Source organism: Helicoverpa zea, chromosome 3 (genome assembly GCF_022581195.2).
Source record: "Helicoverpa zea isolate HzStark_Cry1AcR chromosome 3, ilHelZeax1.1, whole genome shotgun sequence".
NCBI classification, from domain to species: Eukaryota; Metazoa; Arthropoda; class Insecta; order Lepidoptera; family Noctuidae; genus Helicoverpa; species Helicoverpa zea.
In genome coordinates, this window is record NC_061454.1 from 1,446,893 (window position 1) to 1,463,393 (window position 16,501).

The window sequence follows — 16,501 nt, forward strand, 5'->3', positions numbered from 1 at the left end:
GTAAGCAATTAATAGCCTAATAACAGTGAAGCGTGAATCTCGCGTGAGACAAGCAACTACTTTCACCTCTGCGCGGGCGCACCTCTGTGATGTGACATTATTGTTTATTATTTATATACGTGAGATTATAGGATTTTTACTGTTTTATACTAAAATAAATGAAATTCAAATCAAATCAAATCAATCAAATCATTTATTCATTTTTATCAAAGTTCACATTAAAATACAAAATTATTTCTTAAAATCTAGACATAATATGTGCTAACATTATAATTGCTTGAACTAGGTTCAACCTGTGTCTCAAGCGAAAACAGACCTTATTTGCTAATTTGACAATCTAATATACAAAAAATTAAATAGCTAACATCGATTAAAATACATACTTTGCTTATACCTAATACTTATTTATTATTTAATTGGTGTTGTATTGAGCGATATGGCAAAAGTTATGGTAGAAAATAGAAGAATTACATTTCTCAATAAAATACTTATACTTACTCAATCCATGTTCTACCTACTTATTTATTTAAAGCAATAAGTAAGTAAATTGGTAGTAATAAGTAAGTAGGTAGACTTAATTAACAATCAATATAAATAGGTACTTTATACTAATTTATTTTACAAAATGATTAATAACTAATTGTATCTAGTGTAAAAATAAACAATGTGAACAATTTATGTGTGAACCAATCGAAACTAGTGGAAAATTAAACCTTTGTATAAATATAGTCTACGCAACAAACAATCTATCTAAGTAATGGGATTACCTATTGATACCATAAGCAACCAAGAAAAGTAAAATTGTGCAAAAATTAACTTACATCATCTGCTAACAATTTCACAATTGCAAAAACCCATTAATGTGAATTATTATCAAATAAGCGATCGATAAAGCCGCCATTTTGTAACTCAATCAACAAATCTTAAAACGCAGCTTTTGTAACGCAAAGGAAACAGATGAACAGCCTCTATGTATGTAGTTTATGGATATAGTCTGTAATGCAATTCATGTGTCGTCTGGTGTGATTTAATAGCTTATTTAGACTTCAGAATACGATTTATCTTCGTACATATACACTATATGTATATCTTAGGGCCTATTTTCAATCGCCAGAAGACTTATCTTCTAAAGAATATGTTCGACGTTTTGACAGCTTAACGGCTAGTTTCTTCATCAAAAGTAAAAGCCAAAGTAAAAGTCAAAGTAATATCTAAAGTAAAAGTAACGGTCAAATTAGTTTTTTTGTATTAGTTTTGCTGTTACTTTAGCCTTGAAAAAACGAATTTGACCGTTACTTTTACTTTAGACATTACTTTGACTTTAACTTTTGATGAAGAAACTGGCTGTAAGTATAGAAAATATGTTAAACTGCTATATTTATTCCATTGATGAAAGTTAACTGTTGGGTAAAAAATTGGCCCTTACAGCGGTAGAGTTTATTTGTGAGTTTACATGCTATGGGTAACTTATCTCTGAAAGTGCTGAATATTTTATTATTTTATGCGTGTACTTCTTACGAGTGGGTTAGATTTCTAGTGCATTCTAAATTATTAGGATTAAGAATTTTCAAGTTAAATAACGCATTTTATAAAGTTATTATTTCTACTTAAAGAAGGTCACGCGGTCTTACTAGGAACCTATTACGTGTTATATGGTAATAATAAAAATAAGATTATACGGTCCAAGTCACGGGCTTAACTATTATTTAATATTTCATGCCTCGTCGCTTAGAAATTCCCACGGCTGTTAAGATTTAATTAAGATTGGTGTATTTCAACGTGCAAGGGCTTTTGAACACTCTTTAATTGCTTACCTCCTTTTTTTTACTTTTGAATGCTGTCTAAGTACTTATTTAAGTATTCTTTCTACCTAGAACTTGTTTTCTTAATAATAATATTATAAAGTGGAAAAAAATATTTTTTGTATGTTTGTTCTTCTTCTTCTTTCGTGTCGATGACATGTCTTATAGTGAGACTACACTTTGTCAGCCCAATATGCCGCCACAGCGAGAGCACGGCCGGATGCACTCATGAGGTCCTGCCGCGAGCAAGTTTCAGGGCACAGTGGACATGTGATGAGGTGGGACATGGTCTGCATAGCAGCCCCGCATTCGCACCCAAGGTCCGTCCCGCCCGTGAAACCCCACCTGGACCGATTGTCTTTGCTTCGGCCGACCTGCGTTCGGAGTCTGTTTAAGGACTGCCAAACTCTTCTCGGGAGATCGTGTCCAGGAGGGAGTCTTTCCAAGAGCGGGACAAACGGAGTGGGCAGTGAAATCCAAAATGTATGTTTGTGATGGATAAACTCAAAAATTACTGGATCGATTTTAAACATTATATGCGAGTAGCATAGGCTAAATTATCCTGGTACAGGCAGTAAATTCCCACGGGTCGCGGGTGACTTGAAATTTTAATTAAGTAGGTACCTATATAATTTTTCTAACTTTATTTAAATGTCGCTACACAAAAAATGATGTAATCTAAAAACAGCCTTTAAAATATAAAAAAATGCAAATGCAACATTATGAGAAATGTAGGCGATTTCTAAATTAATGAGCCTAAGGAAATGTCTTGGCAGTTGCGAGTTTGCGAGGAACGTCTTTGCGTAACGCAGTGGAATCGGGGAACGCTGATACCATCTTAGCGATCTCTCGATTTACGCAATTTACCACTCGATGTTGCATCGAATTGCTATTCGAATTACGTTCACCGTAAACGGAATCATTCGAATACTCGTATTCCAATTAGTATTACAAATACATCCTTATTTGTGCATTATAAAGATGATGTAAGATTATTCATTCGGTCATTCACAGCGCGCCATTTGTCATTTTCTCGAAATAAATCTTGTCTCAGTTTTAATGTTTACTCATTAATCTTCTTAAAGAATTGTTAGTGTTCTTATTGTAATTAGCTGGTGGTTTTCTGATGTATTAGGTTAATTACAAAAACTACTGGCTATGTATTTCATAATCAGTTTTACTATTGGCGGGATTTTTTTTTAATCATTTTGACAGATGTCATAATTTCTTTGTTTTTGCTATTTAAAATTTGAATTTTGTATTAATATTGTTTATTTTCAAATATTTAAATGTATTGTTGATTCATTTATTGTGAATCCACCTTTTTGTAGCTATAAAATAATAATGACACTGACATCTCAAACTACTCTCTTAAAGAAATTCCCTCAAGAAAATCAAATAACATTTTCACGAATCCGTGAGTAAAACTCATCAGCTTCGTTAACAGTTTATATAAGTTTCGCAAATATTTATACTTAATATAATAAACAGTCACGTACCTATATGACACGATACTCACTTTCTCCGTAAGAACAAGTTCTCGGAGCTTTCTGCTTCATACTATTGTGTTAGGTCGCTGACATTATGCGTAATTATATAAAAATTATGTAGGTGTGTATAATATCTATACAGAAGCCGGTTTTTTGTAGATGATGTAGGAATGTTTTTTTTGCATAGGTTTGTAGCAAAATTGGGATCTGATTCGTAAAGGAAAGTAAGATAGAATAGTTTAATAATTGCGGCTATGTATGCAAATATTAATTGTATTTATATGTACCTATGTAGGGAAAAATTACGCGCTCTTACGTACATTCAGTCTCAAATATAATTATAAAAAGGTAGAACCATAGAATTATAGTAGTAGTAGGCTTTTTTATTGTTTATTGTACCCTAAAGGCTTCAAAACTGCGGATTCAATTTGAACTTGAATTTGATTGCATGTAAATTGTTTCCTTTAATAGTTATAAGATTGGCGTCTTTGCTCGTGGTTCCTACCTAGTCAACACACTTTTTAAAGCAGCCAGTATCGTATTCACGACTTCAGTATTCACATAACGATACTCACGACAAACGCTTTCTACCACAGATAAAAAAATCATATGCAAATTATTCATTCTACTAGGTAAGTAGGTACGTAAAACCTTGTCAAAACTTCATAGTACTTTCGCTTCATTAAAATTAAACTTCTTATAAACGTTTTCAAAAACAACGGTCGTGTAGTACGAAGGTATATGTGGAATAACAATCAGAATACGTTTAGTTTCCACAAAATGAAGAAAGTAAGCTTTCTGTCGGCACGTTTTGTTGATGCAGCACCTCACTCGAGTTACGCACTGTCTAGATTTTAAGTGCCAAAACAATCAAGAAAGTGATTGCAAATTAATCACGTTTTATTTGACTTAAGTGACAGTTTTGGCTGAATGACGAGTTCCTTTGCATTTTTAAAGATAACTAAAAGTTCTTTACCCAACTTGCGAAAATAAAAGCAAGACTTCTTTGCTAGCGTATCTAATTAGGAAGGTTAGTACTAGGGTCACGACTTAGAGCAGGTCACGAATTCACGATTAAAACTCAGAATTAAAGCAAAAGTTTCACTTCCCTTTGGTAGAAATTCGGATATGATTTGAACTGAGTTATCTCATTGTTAACAATGTCATTTGATGAACTACAAAGCATTTTACTGACGATATTATTCCATGTTCTTTGTATTTTTGACTCATTAACGCTTCAATCATAAATTAAATCGAGCTAACATTAAATCTAAGACCACACTGCATAGGTATTTTTAGAGGGCAAGCCGTTTTATCGGGCTCATTAATCACTATGGTGATGTATGAAAATGCGCAGTGCGCACGTTACAATGATCAGGTATCCGGCAGGTATGACACCGATTAAAAGTTACCGATTCCAATTACCTTCAAGATATTGGTCCTTACTGTTAGTTAACCGACCAACGAGGTAACTCTCGGCCGAAAGTTCAGACAATGGTTTGATGGGCTCTCGGTAGGTAGTCAATTATACTCAGCAAAGCCTATTTAAAAATCAATTAAATTGGCAATAACATTCAATCGAGCTGTCAACACTCATATCAAAGACCAGATTGGACAGATATAAGTAATGTATGTCTTCAAACATAATATATGGTCGAAAGTTGTGTAACCGACGCGACGCCATATAGATCATAGACACATATTTACACGCGACATTTACGAATGAGATCTGTAACAAATCTCTTTGCTATTATGGCGCGCTTTTTGTATAGAGCTATATATAGTATTAGACTTGTATTGGTAACCTTAACAAAAGAAGTTTGTTGTTTATGTTTATGCTATTACATAACAATGTTAGATAAATAATTAATATTACCTACTTAGACGGGAAATTTAGGGTTAGTTGTAATATTTAGTTAGTTTAACTATTTCAACGGTAATAAAACCTTAACCATCCATTTCATAGCCGCTTATTCTTACCGCTTATTGGCGATTTGAAAAATGAAAATTGTTCAGTTACCTTTATAGTTTAATGGTACAACTCTCTGTTAAACGGACAATAAGTGAATAGTAATAAGCATCACTCAAGCTACTTAATTGTTTTATATACCTACGTAATAATATAACTTATTCATTCTCATCCTATACCTAAGCAAACAGGTTTTTTTCAGCATTATTATTTACGCTTAGGTACGCTCTAGACAGGCACTACCGGTATTTGATATAAACTAGTTCTCTATTTCCGATTATTGGATTTCCAACAACGGTTGATTATGTAAATCAGTACTTTCACCTGATATAAGATATGTATCTACTACCTACATACCCTTTCGATATCTACTTATCTTACCCTTTTTTAAACTACCTCTAGAACTCGTATTAGGAAAACGGTCGATGGACTGATAAAAGTCAACTTTTTTACAATTTAGTGAAGAATAATGAAAGGCATAGTAGATTTTTATATTTTCGCGACTTTCACAAAATTAATCTATACTAATATTATAAAGCTGAAGACTTTGTCTGTTTGTTTGTTTGTTTGAACGCGCTAATCTCAGGAACTACTGGTCCGATTTGAAAATTTCTTTCAGTGTTAGATAGCCCATTTATCGAGGAAGGCTATAGGCTACTTTTTATCCCGGTACGGGAAGTAGTTCCCACGCGATGCGGGTGAAACCGCTGGCAGAAGCTAGTTATAAATAAAATATCAGCTTACATTTAGTCCCATAATCTGCAGCTCTTGTCCCTAAAAGGTGCTAGGTGTTAAAAGTTTGAAACGACCCTATTTCCTATATTCGATTTGTCATATTTTCCTTAGCTTATAATTTAATCTGTTAAAACTGAACATGACAAAATGCACAGCAGAAATGTTAATACGTATGTACAATGTCCACTTTTATACATTTTTATCTCGTCGTAATTTTCTTAGATTGACGGCCGATAACATTAATTTCTCACTAGTTACACTGGAAGCCGACCCCAACATAGTTGGGAAAAGAATTGGAGGATGATGAGTGTACCTTCCTGAAATCCAATGAAAAAAGTTTAAAAATTATTGTAAGAATTGGCAAGATCTGAAAAATTAGGCGTTATTAACTTGGCTTAATTAGCTCACTATGTAACTTTTAATTTATACGCAATAACTGGTAATTTTCACGTAGAAAATAAAAAGTGAATTTGTGTGTTGCACTTTCTCACACTAGTGACCCGACTCGATGTTACTTTTCACGTCATTACAATATCCACGATTAAATTATAAACCACGGTTATAAACTTACGTATTACGTATGCAAAGGCAATAGCCGTCGCGTCTGTAATTTCACCGCAGTGACGTCACGGCGTCTCATCACACCTGCGTGCGCTTGCGCAGGTCGACGATCTAGAGCTGGGAATGAGCGCTAAGTGGTTTGATCTAGTTAGCGCATTGCATTTTGCTACGAATAGATGTTCTATTTTACTTCTTTGGTACCGTTTTGTTGATATTAAGATAATCACATTTTGAAGTCGATATTGTCTTAGGCTGACGTGTGAAAATTAATGCGATCAAATAATTACAGGCTTTGTTCATTGAAAAAACAATATAAGTACATGACGTCTTTACATCAGTGTGTGATGTGTTGATTACTTAATTCAATTGAAAATACCTAAACTTATATCTAATCTAAAAATATGTGCATATTGATACAATTTTAATTCGTCTAACTCACTAGATTTTACCACAACGAACTCAAAATGGCAAATAAAATAAAATTCATAGATTTCTGACGCACAAAGCAAAGTCTATCATCCAAATGGCGCCTTTTCAAAGTTTGTCGACACACATCGTTAAAATGCATTATTCATCATCAGCCTATAGCAGTCCACTGCTGGACATAGGCCTCTCCAAGTGCACGCCACTGAGATCGATTTTCGGCTGCTCGCATCCAGCTCCTGCCAGCCGTCTTGCGCAAGTCATCACTCCACCGTGCCTGAGGACGTCCTACACTACGTTTGCCGAGGCGTGGTCTCCACTCTAGAACTCGTTTACCCCAACGGTTATCGGTTCTTCGGCTAATATGGCCAGCCCACTGCCACTTCAGCTTGCTGATTCGGTGGGGTATGTCGATGACTTTGGTTCTCTGACGGATTACCTCATTTCTGATGCGATCCCTCAGAGAAATGCCAAGCATAGCTCTTTCCATAGCCCGCTGAGCGACTTTAAACTTGTGGACCAGCCGTACCGTCAGTGTCCACGTTTCGGCTCCGTAAGTCATGACAGGTAGGACGCACTGATTGAAGACTTTTGTCTTTAGGCACTGTGGGATCGACGATGTTAGGACTCGACGTAGCTTCCCAAATGCAGCCAACCCAACTGAATTCTCCTATTCACCTCGTCCTCAAAGTTGTTTCTACCTAACTGCAATGTCTGCCCGAGGTATACATATTTCCGAACAACTTCGAGAACGACGCCGTGTATCGCAATCGGTTCCGGTAGAACATGTTCATTGAACATGACCTTGGTTTTGTCCGAGTTCATCCGTAGGCCGATGCGTAGAGAAGATTCAGCCAGGTCGTTCAGCATCTGTTGTAGGTCCTGCAGCGTTTCCGCCATGATGACGATATCGTCAGCAAATCGCAAGTGAGAGATGTGTTCGCCATTGATGTTGATGCCGCGTCCTTTCCAGTTCAGCGTCTTGAACATATCCATGAATGAATGCATTATTAATTATTGTATAATCATTTTCTCCGCTGTGTCTCCATCAAATGGTTATCTTTGAATTCGCTACTTTCTTTAAATGCTTTTTAATATTCATAATGACGGGGTCTCTAATTTATTTATATTATGGTGATTTGGTGATAATAGAAAGAGTTTGCCATAACGTTATGTAATGTGGAAGCTGATATTATAATTATTGTTTAATTTACGTAATATTCGATTTCAATTTTTTAGACAGTTTGAAATGATAAGCAGAAAAAGAAATTATAGACAGATTTTAAATTCCTATTATTGACGGGATGAAAATCAGTCTAAAACTGGAAATATTAAATAAAATTCTTCATATCCAAATAAGTTTAGAAGAAGGAAAAGACGAAAGTGATATTTTTTATTAAGTAGAGTCGCCTTTTCCTCTAACATTTTTTACCGCCAAAATTTGACAGCTCACGTCACATTTCCCGCTTAAAAATTTCCCTCCTCAACAATACAATAGACAATAAACAACATAGATCATACACGGAGCACGGAGTCGCATCTCGCACTAGATTCGTCTGTCCGTGACGCATCAGCCGCAAGAAAGTGCATTCTTGCGCACTCTCTGCATTTGCTACTTAACGGGCCATTTAGCCAACTGCTACTAAATATTAGTTTTAATACCCATTGCACTTGACGGTGTAAATTGCTGAAAGTTAGTGATATTTTATGATGACATTGAATGATTGTCAAGTGTCAGTGTCAGACACGAATATCGATTGGGAAATAAACAGCTCGTTTTTGAAATTATTGGTTGTAATTTACGATGTATTGAAAGACGAAGTCGCATTAAGTCTTCCAATGTAGGTCCCATTTTCTAACATGTTTTCCTTACCAATATCTAGTTGCAAACTATCTCTGTATTACTTAATATTTGTCATTGCAGCTAAATTGGGTCGGGTCTATCAAACTGTTTTTTTCCTATGCAAGCGCCTCGAACGATTTAATTGCAACACGAAACTTAGACTTTGCTGTCAAAATAATTCGGGAATGTTCAATCAAAGCCTAAGCACAGATGATGTCAATTTCGGAAACTTCCCATTTACCTACCTAAATTATGGACATTGCCAGAACTAAACCAATAGGTTCCTATACTGTGTTTTAGGTAAGTGGGCACTAGATTGCAGTTACCTTCACAAACCCAGCGAACACTTTCAACAATAAACAACTTACACTTAGTCTCTTAACATTCAGAACCATCTAGAATTTATCTTCCATTTCACAGTTAAGTAATAAATTCTCACGATTTCAACCATTTAGCGGCTACTCGTTTATGCAAATTCTAGCTAGAACTATACAATTTTGAAACCACTTGCATAGTGCACAATATGACATAATTTATGCAAGTATTCACACCAGTTTTGCAACTATAAGTTCGGCCATTCAGAGAATGCGTTCCTGACACGTCGCGATTGAACTGACGACGTAACTTTGCAATGGCGTTGCAGTTACGATAAAAATATTTTTGCTGGTTGTTTACCGTTTTAACAATTGAGGAGCATTAAAACAACATTATTATATCAATAATCAATGAATGTTATCATTTTGTGCCAAACTGAGTGTCAAATAACTTGGTAAACAATATTTTTCTAAATCTATACTGCGCTATTACAAGGTTATGTCAGCGGTTTATATTTTGTAGTGCTGTGCTAAAAATAACAGGCAAGTATCGTAATCTGTTCTTATACAGTTATAATATAAAATAACACGTTTTGATTTTCTTTTTAAGAATTGGAAAATAATGGACTATAAGACTTAATTATAACGTTTATGAAATATAAAAATAAAACTATGACCAAACCGCATTTTTATACTTAGATTAAAAATGGTAACCCCAAATGGCGTTATGGGCCGCCATTTTGTGACGCTAAAACAGTCGTCCGTTGTCGTTTCGTGCGCATAGACCACGTTTTTCAAGTGTTTTCGATCTGTTTTTATTTGATTACCCGGCTTTTGTTAGACCGAGATATCAGGATTGATTCTGTTATTGATAATAATATAATTATACATGTAGGCGAAGATGATGATGAAGACACCACCTCCTCAAGCAAATCGGAGTCTGATTAATATTCTGTTCGCACATTCAATTCAATGTACTTGTAACAAAGAATAAATAAAACAATTTTATTATATGAATATTACCTTTTTTTGGTTTCCACTTAAATAACTAAAATATAAAACAAATGATTCCGCCAATTTAAAACGAAAATAATCTTAAAATAATGCGGCGGTTCATTTTGAAGGAACGGTAACGAACTCAGTGTTATGTTGTGCCCATCACTAGTCGTGACTAACTGATAGGTGTCAGGAACGCATTCTCTGAACGGCCGAAGTATAAATTGTCAACTTTTGTTCTCACCTCCGAGAGAAATACTCAGTTTTACATATTTCTTGTAAAGGTGAGTCCATATTGTACCTCGGTAAAAGATTTTGGGGTTAAAGAACTTTATTTCTCGCTCTACCGCTGGGAAACAGCTGAGCCAAAAAAAGTTTGATCAGCTTAATCTTGACGTGGATTGGATATTAACTATTATACTAAAAGAAAAGATGATATATTTTGCAAAATATAAGCCCTACTAATCGTTAAGGTGCATAAGCGCTTCCCTTGAGATGCGGTTAAAAGATAACTATTCCGTTTCCCATGGTTTTACAATGATGATAACTCATGACGAAAGTAGGTAGGAGGTATAATTCTCTGTTCACCAGTTCCGTGATCGCAAGTCTTAGCATATTGACAGTGCGAATCAGCCTTATGATGTTTACATTTTTAATATCAGTGAGAGCATTGACATTTTTACAACATTGTGTGATAATAAATAAAAAGCTTTTTGGTCAAATCAACATTTCGTAACACCACTTCCGACTCATAAGTAAACTTATGTAATATTGTCAATTAACTATAGTTTTTTTCGTAAAATTGTTATGTCCCGTATTTTGTAACTCTGTGTGTACCGTTCTACTAATTGGCGGAAATAAATTCTTTTGAAAACTTTAGATCGCTAATTGGTTTGAGGAAACAATGTACAATAAATTCTTACGTAAATATTACATTCTTCAAATTTTTTACTCGTATATTAACGACTTCCTTTCGTTGTTTTCAGGTAGAGAATGACTACGACAGAAGAAGACAGGCCACGCTACCACACCCCGGGTTCACAGAACATCAAACGCGATTCGGCTTAAACTCGCCTCTTCAGGGCTTCCAACAGCAACAGGCTTTAATCACAAACCCACCACCAACAGTCCAGTTCCAACCATCCTTGTTTCCCCAACAACAGCCCCAGCCACAGCTGCCACAGCAGCAGCAGCTTCCTCAACAGCAACAATCCTACGTGCCACAGTTCAACAACCATATCCCGAATATCAACAACAATTTGCCCTTACAGAACAGTAACTTCCAATTCACACCTCAAGCAAGCAACCCACCTCTGTTGCAACAGAACAATAACTTCCAGCAGCAACAGAACTTGAGGCAGATCCCGCAACAAACTCAGAATATCCTGCAACAGCCCATTCCTACATTACCGACTTATCAGAATGGTCACTTGCAGCAAAATCCTACCTTCCAGCCAAGTATTCCGGCAACGGTTAACATCAACCCACAAAGGCCTACGCAACAAGCCTTCCTCCCCACTATCTCGACGTCACATAGCCAGCCTATCAACCAACCTATCTTCAGTCAGCCGAATCCCATTACTATTCAGCCCGCACCGAACCTAGCTCCTCAGAATTACAACCAGAACCAAAACAATGCACAGCTCCCATTCCAATCGAATCTGGGCCAGCAACCCATATTTTCTAACGGACAAGCTTCACAAATTCAAGACATTCTTGAACAGCAATCTAAGGAGAACTTGGAAAAGCTAAAGGAGTTACAGGAAAGGGCGAGAATAATCCAGAAGCACCAGGAGTTTGTGCAGAAACAACAGCAAAAGCAACAAGAAAAGGTCGAAAAACTGCACGAGGAGTTTGTAAAGAAGCAAGCCACGAAATCAGTACCAAGCTTCACGACGACGGAAAGCTATGAGGAGTATTATAACAGGAATTCCGAGAGGCGAAGGCCGATTTTACCACATGAGACGGATTTATTCAAGAAAGCTGTTGAAATGTACGAGAGGGAGCACCCTACTACTACCACTACGACTACCACGACGACGACCACGACTACCCCGCCCCCACCTCCTCCCCCCACTCCTAGGTACCGACCCCGCCCTAAACCTAAACCTAGGAACCCCCCACAAGACAGAAACAAGCAGAAACTGTACAACGAAATCAAGAATCTCTTAGAGGAAAGCGAAACTAAAGGATTCGACGACAGCTTGAGAGCCAAGAGTGCCGAATTATTAAAGAAACCAGACATTCTTAAACAACTGAAAGTAGCTCTCGCTGAAAACCCCGCAGACTTCTCTGAAAAGAACTTCTCATCCCGAGAGATTTCTCTTAACGGGCACAAATATGAAGTGATTAGGACTAATAACCCAAATCTAATTCCTAAAGGTGCTATCACCGCTGACAGTTCGAACTTGGCACAAATCATGGCAGCCGCTCAGCTTGAACCTCAAAAGGAAAGCAGAGTTTCGATTGAAGATCTGACGAAAGGTATCTTGCCACCTGGTGCAAACTTCGAGTTGATCAAACAGGCGGAAAACGGCAAACTTGAAGAAGTCAAGGCACCAAGTGAACTGCAAAACAAAAAGAAAGTTACATTCGTTTTCCTTGAGGAACAAGAAGACGGTTCATTCAAGGTGAAGGGTGTCAAGGCTAATGGCCAGCAGACTGAAGAAGGTCCCGAAGTAGAAAACATTCTGAAGAAAATAAAGAATGGTGAGATTCAGTTGCCTGGACAGACGAAGATCTCAAACTCTATCTTCAGCTCAACCACCGCCAGCCCAATAACTGAAACAACTGACTACGTCGCTGCCTCGTCCCATCATCCATCAAGTTACTCGACGTTCGTTAGTACTTCTAACCACGGATCAACTGGCCATACCAACCCTATCGCCCATACAACACCGACGCCACACTTCCAGCCTTCCATCCAGCCTTCTAGGAGCACCGCCCAAACTCAGACACACTTCCCGTCTACCGTAACCGTGTCAAGCACCGAAAGGTACAACACCAAGTCCAGTACCCCAAGTTATGAGTACACCTCAAGTAGGAACAGCATCAACCAAAGTCCAAGAATCACTTTCCCGAGTTCGACTCATTCTACGATCATCAACACCACCCCTTACCGTTCCTCTGAGAAAGATTTAGTTGTGATTGGCTCCAGCACGATTGCTCCAACCATCAGTGAAGGAAGCTCATTGAACTTAGCAAGGCAAGCAACCCCACCAGCCAACCCGGGGCTGGTGGACATTCTGAAGGAGAATGGTCTGTTTGCGACGGCGAAGTACTTGCGTCAGTCAGGTTTGGACTCGATCCTGAATGAGACGGGTCCGTATACCATCTTTGTGCCAACTGACAAGGCGTTTAGAACTCTGCTCGTACAGCTCGGAGGTCCGGATAAGGCTGAGGAAAAATTCCGTGACAATCCTAGACTGCTTAGTGGTGTAAGTACCTACAGCTTATTAATTCAGATGTTCGTAGATCACTACTTAGTCGAATATTGTTGTACCTAGTTGTTCACTAGGTACGTAACATCCAAATAATTATATATTTTAACTTAATATTCTATCACTTACCAGTCAGTTGGAAGCCAGTTGGAAGCCGACCCCAACATGGTTAGGAAAAAGGCTCGGAGGATGTTTCTATCACTTACCATTTCCCGTAAAATTTCCAGTTGCTGCTCCACCACGTGATCCCAGGAGCGTTCGACATCGGCTCCCTGCAGGACGAGATGACGGGCGTCTCTCTAGCCGGCACACAGCTCAGGGTCAACCAGTATGACATGCACGATGTCGAGTGGAACGAGGTCCGAGTCACCACCATCAACGGCGCCAGGGTGCTCGATGATAAGAAGGATATTCATATACCACAGGTACGCACTAAATAAACACTATTATTAAAATAAACATTCTATTGACCTATTTTCAAATGACTTCCGAAAAAAATAGGAGATTCAAATGTTTGTCAACTACAGAGAGTTGTGAACTGGCAGTTTTTAATGGGAAATAAAGTCAGGTAAATACATATGTAAATGTTACAATCATGAATATATCATCTTGAATCCATACGCCTAACGAATATAACAGAGCAACGTTGTTAAAAGCATTATTCAGACGCCTCTATTTGTAAATAAGAGTTTTCAACTTTTTGTATAAATTACTCAGGATTTAACATGAGACTGGTATTGTGCGCCTGCGACCCAAACGCGGAGGAAACGGTTCCTCACATCATATTAGATTGCCCAATATTTGCCAGGGAACGCTACAGGTTGGAATGTGAGCTGGACACCGCTATATCCAGGAACACTGTGAGCGAGGTGATGTCGGGGAAAAAGAGAGATACATTTCTTAGTTACTGCGAGAATGTGGCAATGAAAGTAATTAATAAAAATAAAACACGTACTTAAAACTATGTTTCCTTTTATATTAATGTATAAAATAAGAAGCATAGGAAATTTAAATTGTAAGCAGTAGACTAAGTAGTAAAATTGTATTTAAAGTTAAGTAAGTAAACATGTAAATAACTATGTACTAGCCTAAGAGAATTTTTGCAAATATTAAAAGAAATAAAAAACAGCACCTTAAAATTTCACCCTAAAAATTGATATAAATAAATAAATATAAATCAGTACAGTAGCCAGATAAGAAGTGGGAATCCCACCCACGAGAATGTATGGTGATGGATACCAGAAAGAAACAGTATGCAGCATGGAAGTACGAGAGGCATGTAAGCGAGAACTGGTATGAAAGAGAATTAGAATAGAATAGGCGCCATAAACATGGCGGATTTGGTACAAAAAAAAAAAAAAAAAACATGAGACTGGTTCAGTTAACCCTGGCACAAAGCCAATTTCATTCTTCACTTGCTTCTAGAAAAATGCCAAAATCTCAGAGATTCAGATTCAGTCAATCTTCTTATTCTTTTTCCAGGGCATAGCACACGCAGTAGACCGCGTAATGTTCCCGCTACCAGTTGGCGATCTGGTGCAGACGCTACAGGCAGACAGGGACAGGAGGTTCACCACATTCCTGAAGGCCATACACGCTAGTGGCTTTGCGGAAACTCTTGCAGGTGAGCTTAGTAGGCTGTAGACATCATCATGTTTGCCAATTGCCGTCCACTGCTGAACGTCTAGGCAGTACCTAGTATCTTTGCAAAAATAATGTCACTGGATGCTTTATGATAAAGCGTGATCTGGTGGAACATGGGTGGAACTTGGTATCTACTTTTTTTAGAAAAAATATTTTTTTTTCGAAACAGGCTTGACTTTTAAATAGGTTATTAGGTTTTAAATATTTAAAATGGCGGTAGTTTGCATCCATCACGCAACACAAACACAAATCGGTAATAACACAGTATACCCTGATATCTGCACTAAACCCCGAAATCCATCGCCCACAATCTTATTCAATATTTTGACTTCTATTAATTTCTTATTCTTTATCTCTTTCAGAAAGCAAAACCTACACAGTTTTCGCGCCAACGGACGCGGCATTCGCGCGCTTGTCACCAGCTGAACTGTCAAGATTCGCGGAAAAGGCAGGAGCGCGAGCGTTAGTGGCGCGGCATGTGTTGCCAGGCACGTTATATAGCGCCGGCATGAGGTACTACCAGCTTAGGAACTCTATGGAAGACGCTAAACCGTTGACGCTGCAGAAGAATGCTGGTGAGTTGACTTTTAGATATAAATGTAAAGTTAATATGGAATGAGATACATGTACGGTAGACCGCACATCAGGGGTAACTGTCATGCCCCTTAACTCAATAGTAATAAGTACGATTTTCCTATAAAACTGTTACCACTGACCTGAAGTTGACTGTACATAGTGAGATACATATCCATAGTGAGATACAAGTAGTAAAAGCGATTTTAAAGGTCACTGGAAGGGCCACTGTTTCGGTTGCCTTTATTTGGGTCGAACGTAAAGAATTCACGTCCCGACTTACACATACGAATCTGGTGGAAAAGTTTTATTAGATTACCAGATCAGACTAACATAGTCATTTAATTACTTAGTAGGCATTTTACGAAAAATATTTAATATTTTGTAACTTATTACTTTCTAGGACGCATCAAAGTGAACAACGCACAAGTGATAACGCACAACATCCCCGCGACGAACGGCGTCATCCACGCGGTGGACGCCGTCGTGTAGCGTGCGCGAGCGCAGCCAGTTAGCTTCAATGAAGCTCCGCCAGTCGGCCCGCCGCCGCCGCCACAGCCGCACGACAGCGTCACTTATCATAATATACTTTAAGACTGTAAATAACGTTAGTTTAAGACAATAATTTATATATGCGTGTTAGATTTTGTAAATAAAGATTTTTAATTGATAATGTTGGATTTTTATGACAACTTATTTATTCTCCAAAAG

The 16,501-nt window shown here is 37.6% G+C and overlaps 1 protein-coding gene across 1 annotated transcript; it reads left to right on the top strand.

The window, feature by feature from the left end:
• The first annotated feature begins 10,683 nt into the window (after window positions 1–10,683).
• On the top strand, window positions 10,684–16,481 carry LOC124645709 (uncharacterized protein DDB_G0284459). The gene is made up of 6 exons (XM_047185566.1): window positions 10,684–10,692; window positions 11,120–13,570; window positions 13,801–13,998; window positions 15,056–15,197; window positions 15,580–15,792; window positions 16,194–16,481. Exons 1-6 carry the CDS (start codon window positions 10,684–10,686, stop codon window positions 16,280–16,282), a joined length of 3,102 nt encoding a protein of 1,033 aa, XP_047041522.1. The 3' UTR covers window positions 16,283–16,481.
• Window positions 16,482–16,501: the final 20 nt, after the last annotated feature.

Coding starts and splice junctions, on each gene's coding strand:
- LOC124645709 (XM_047185566.1), top strand. Junction 13,999..15,055: donor AGGATATTCATATACCACAG/GTACGCACTAAA, acceptor TTCTTTTTCCAG/GGCATAGCACACGCAGTAGA. Junction 15,198..15,579: donor CTTTGCGGAAACTCTTGCAG/GTGAGCTTAGTA, acceptor TATCTCTTTCAG/AAAGCAAAACCTACACAGTT.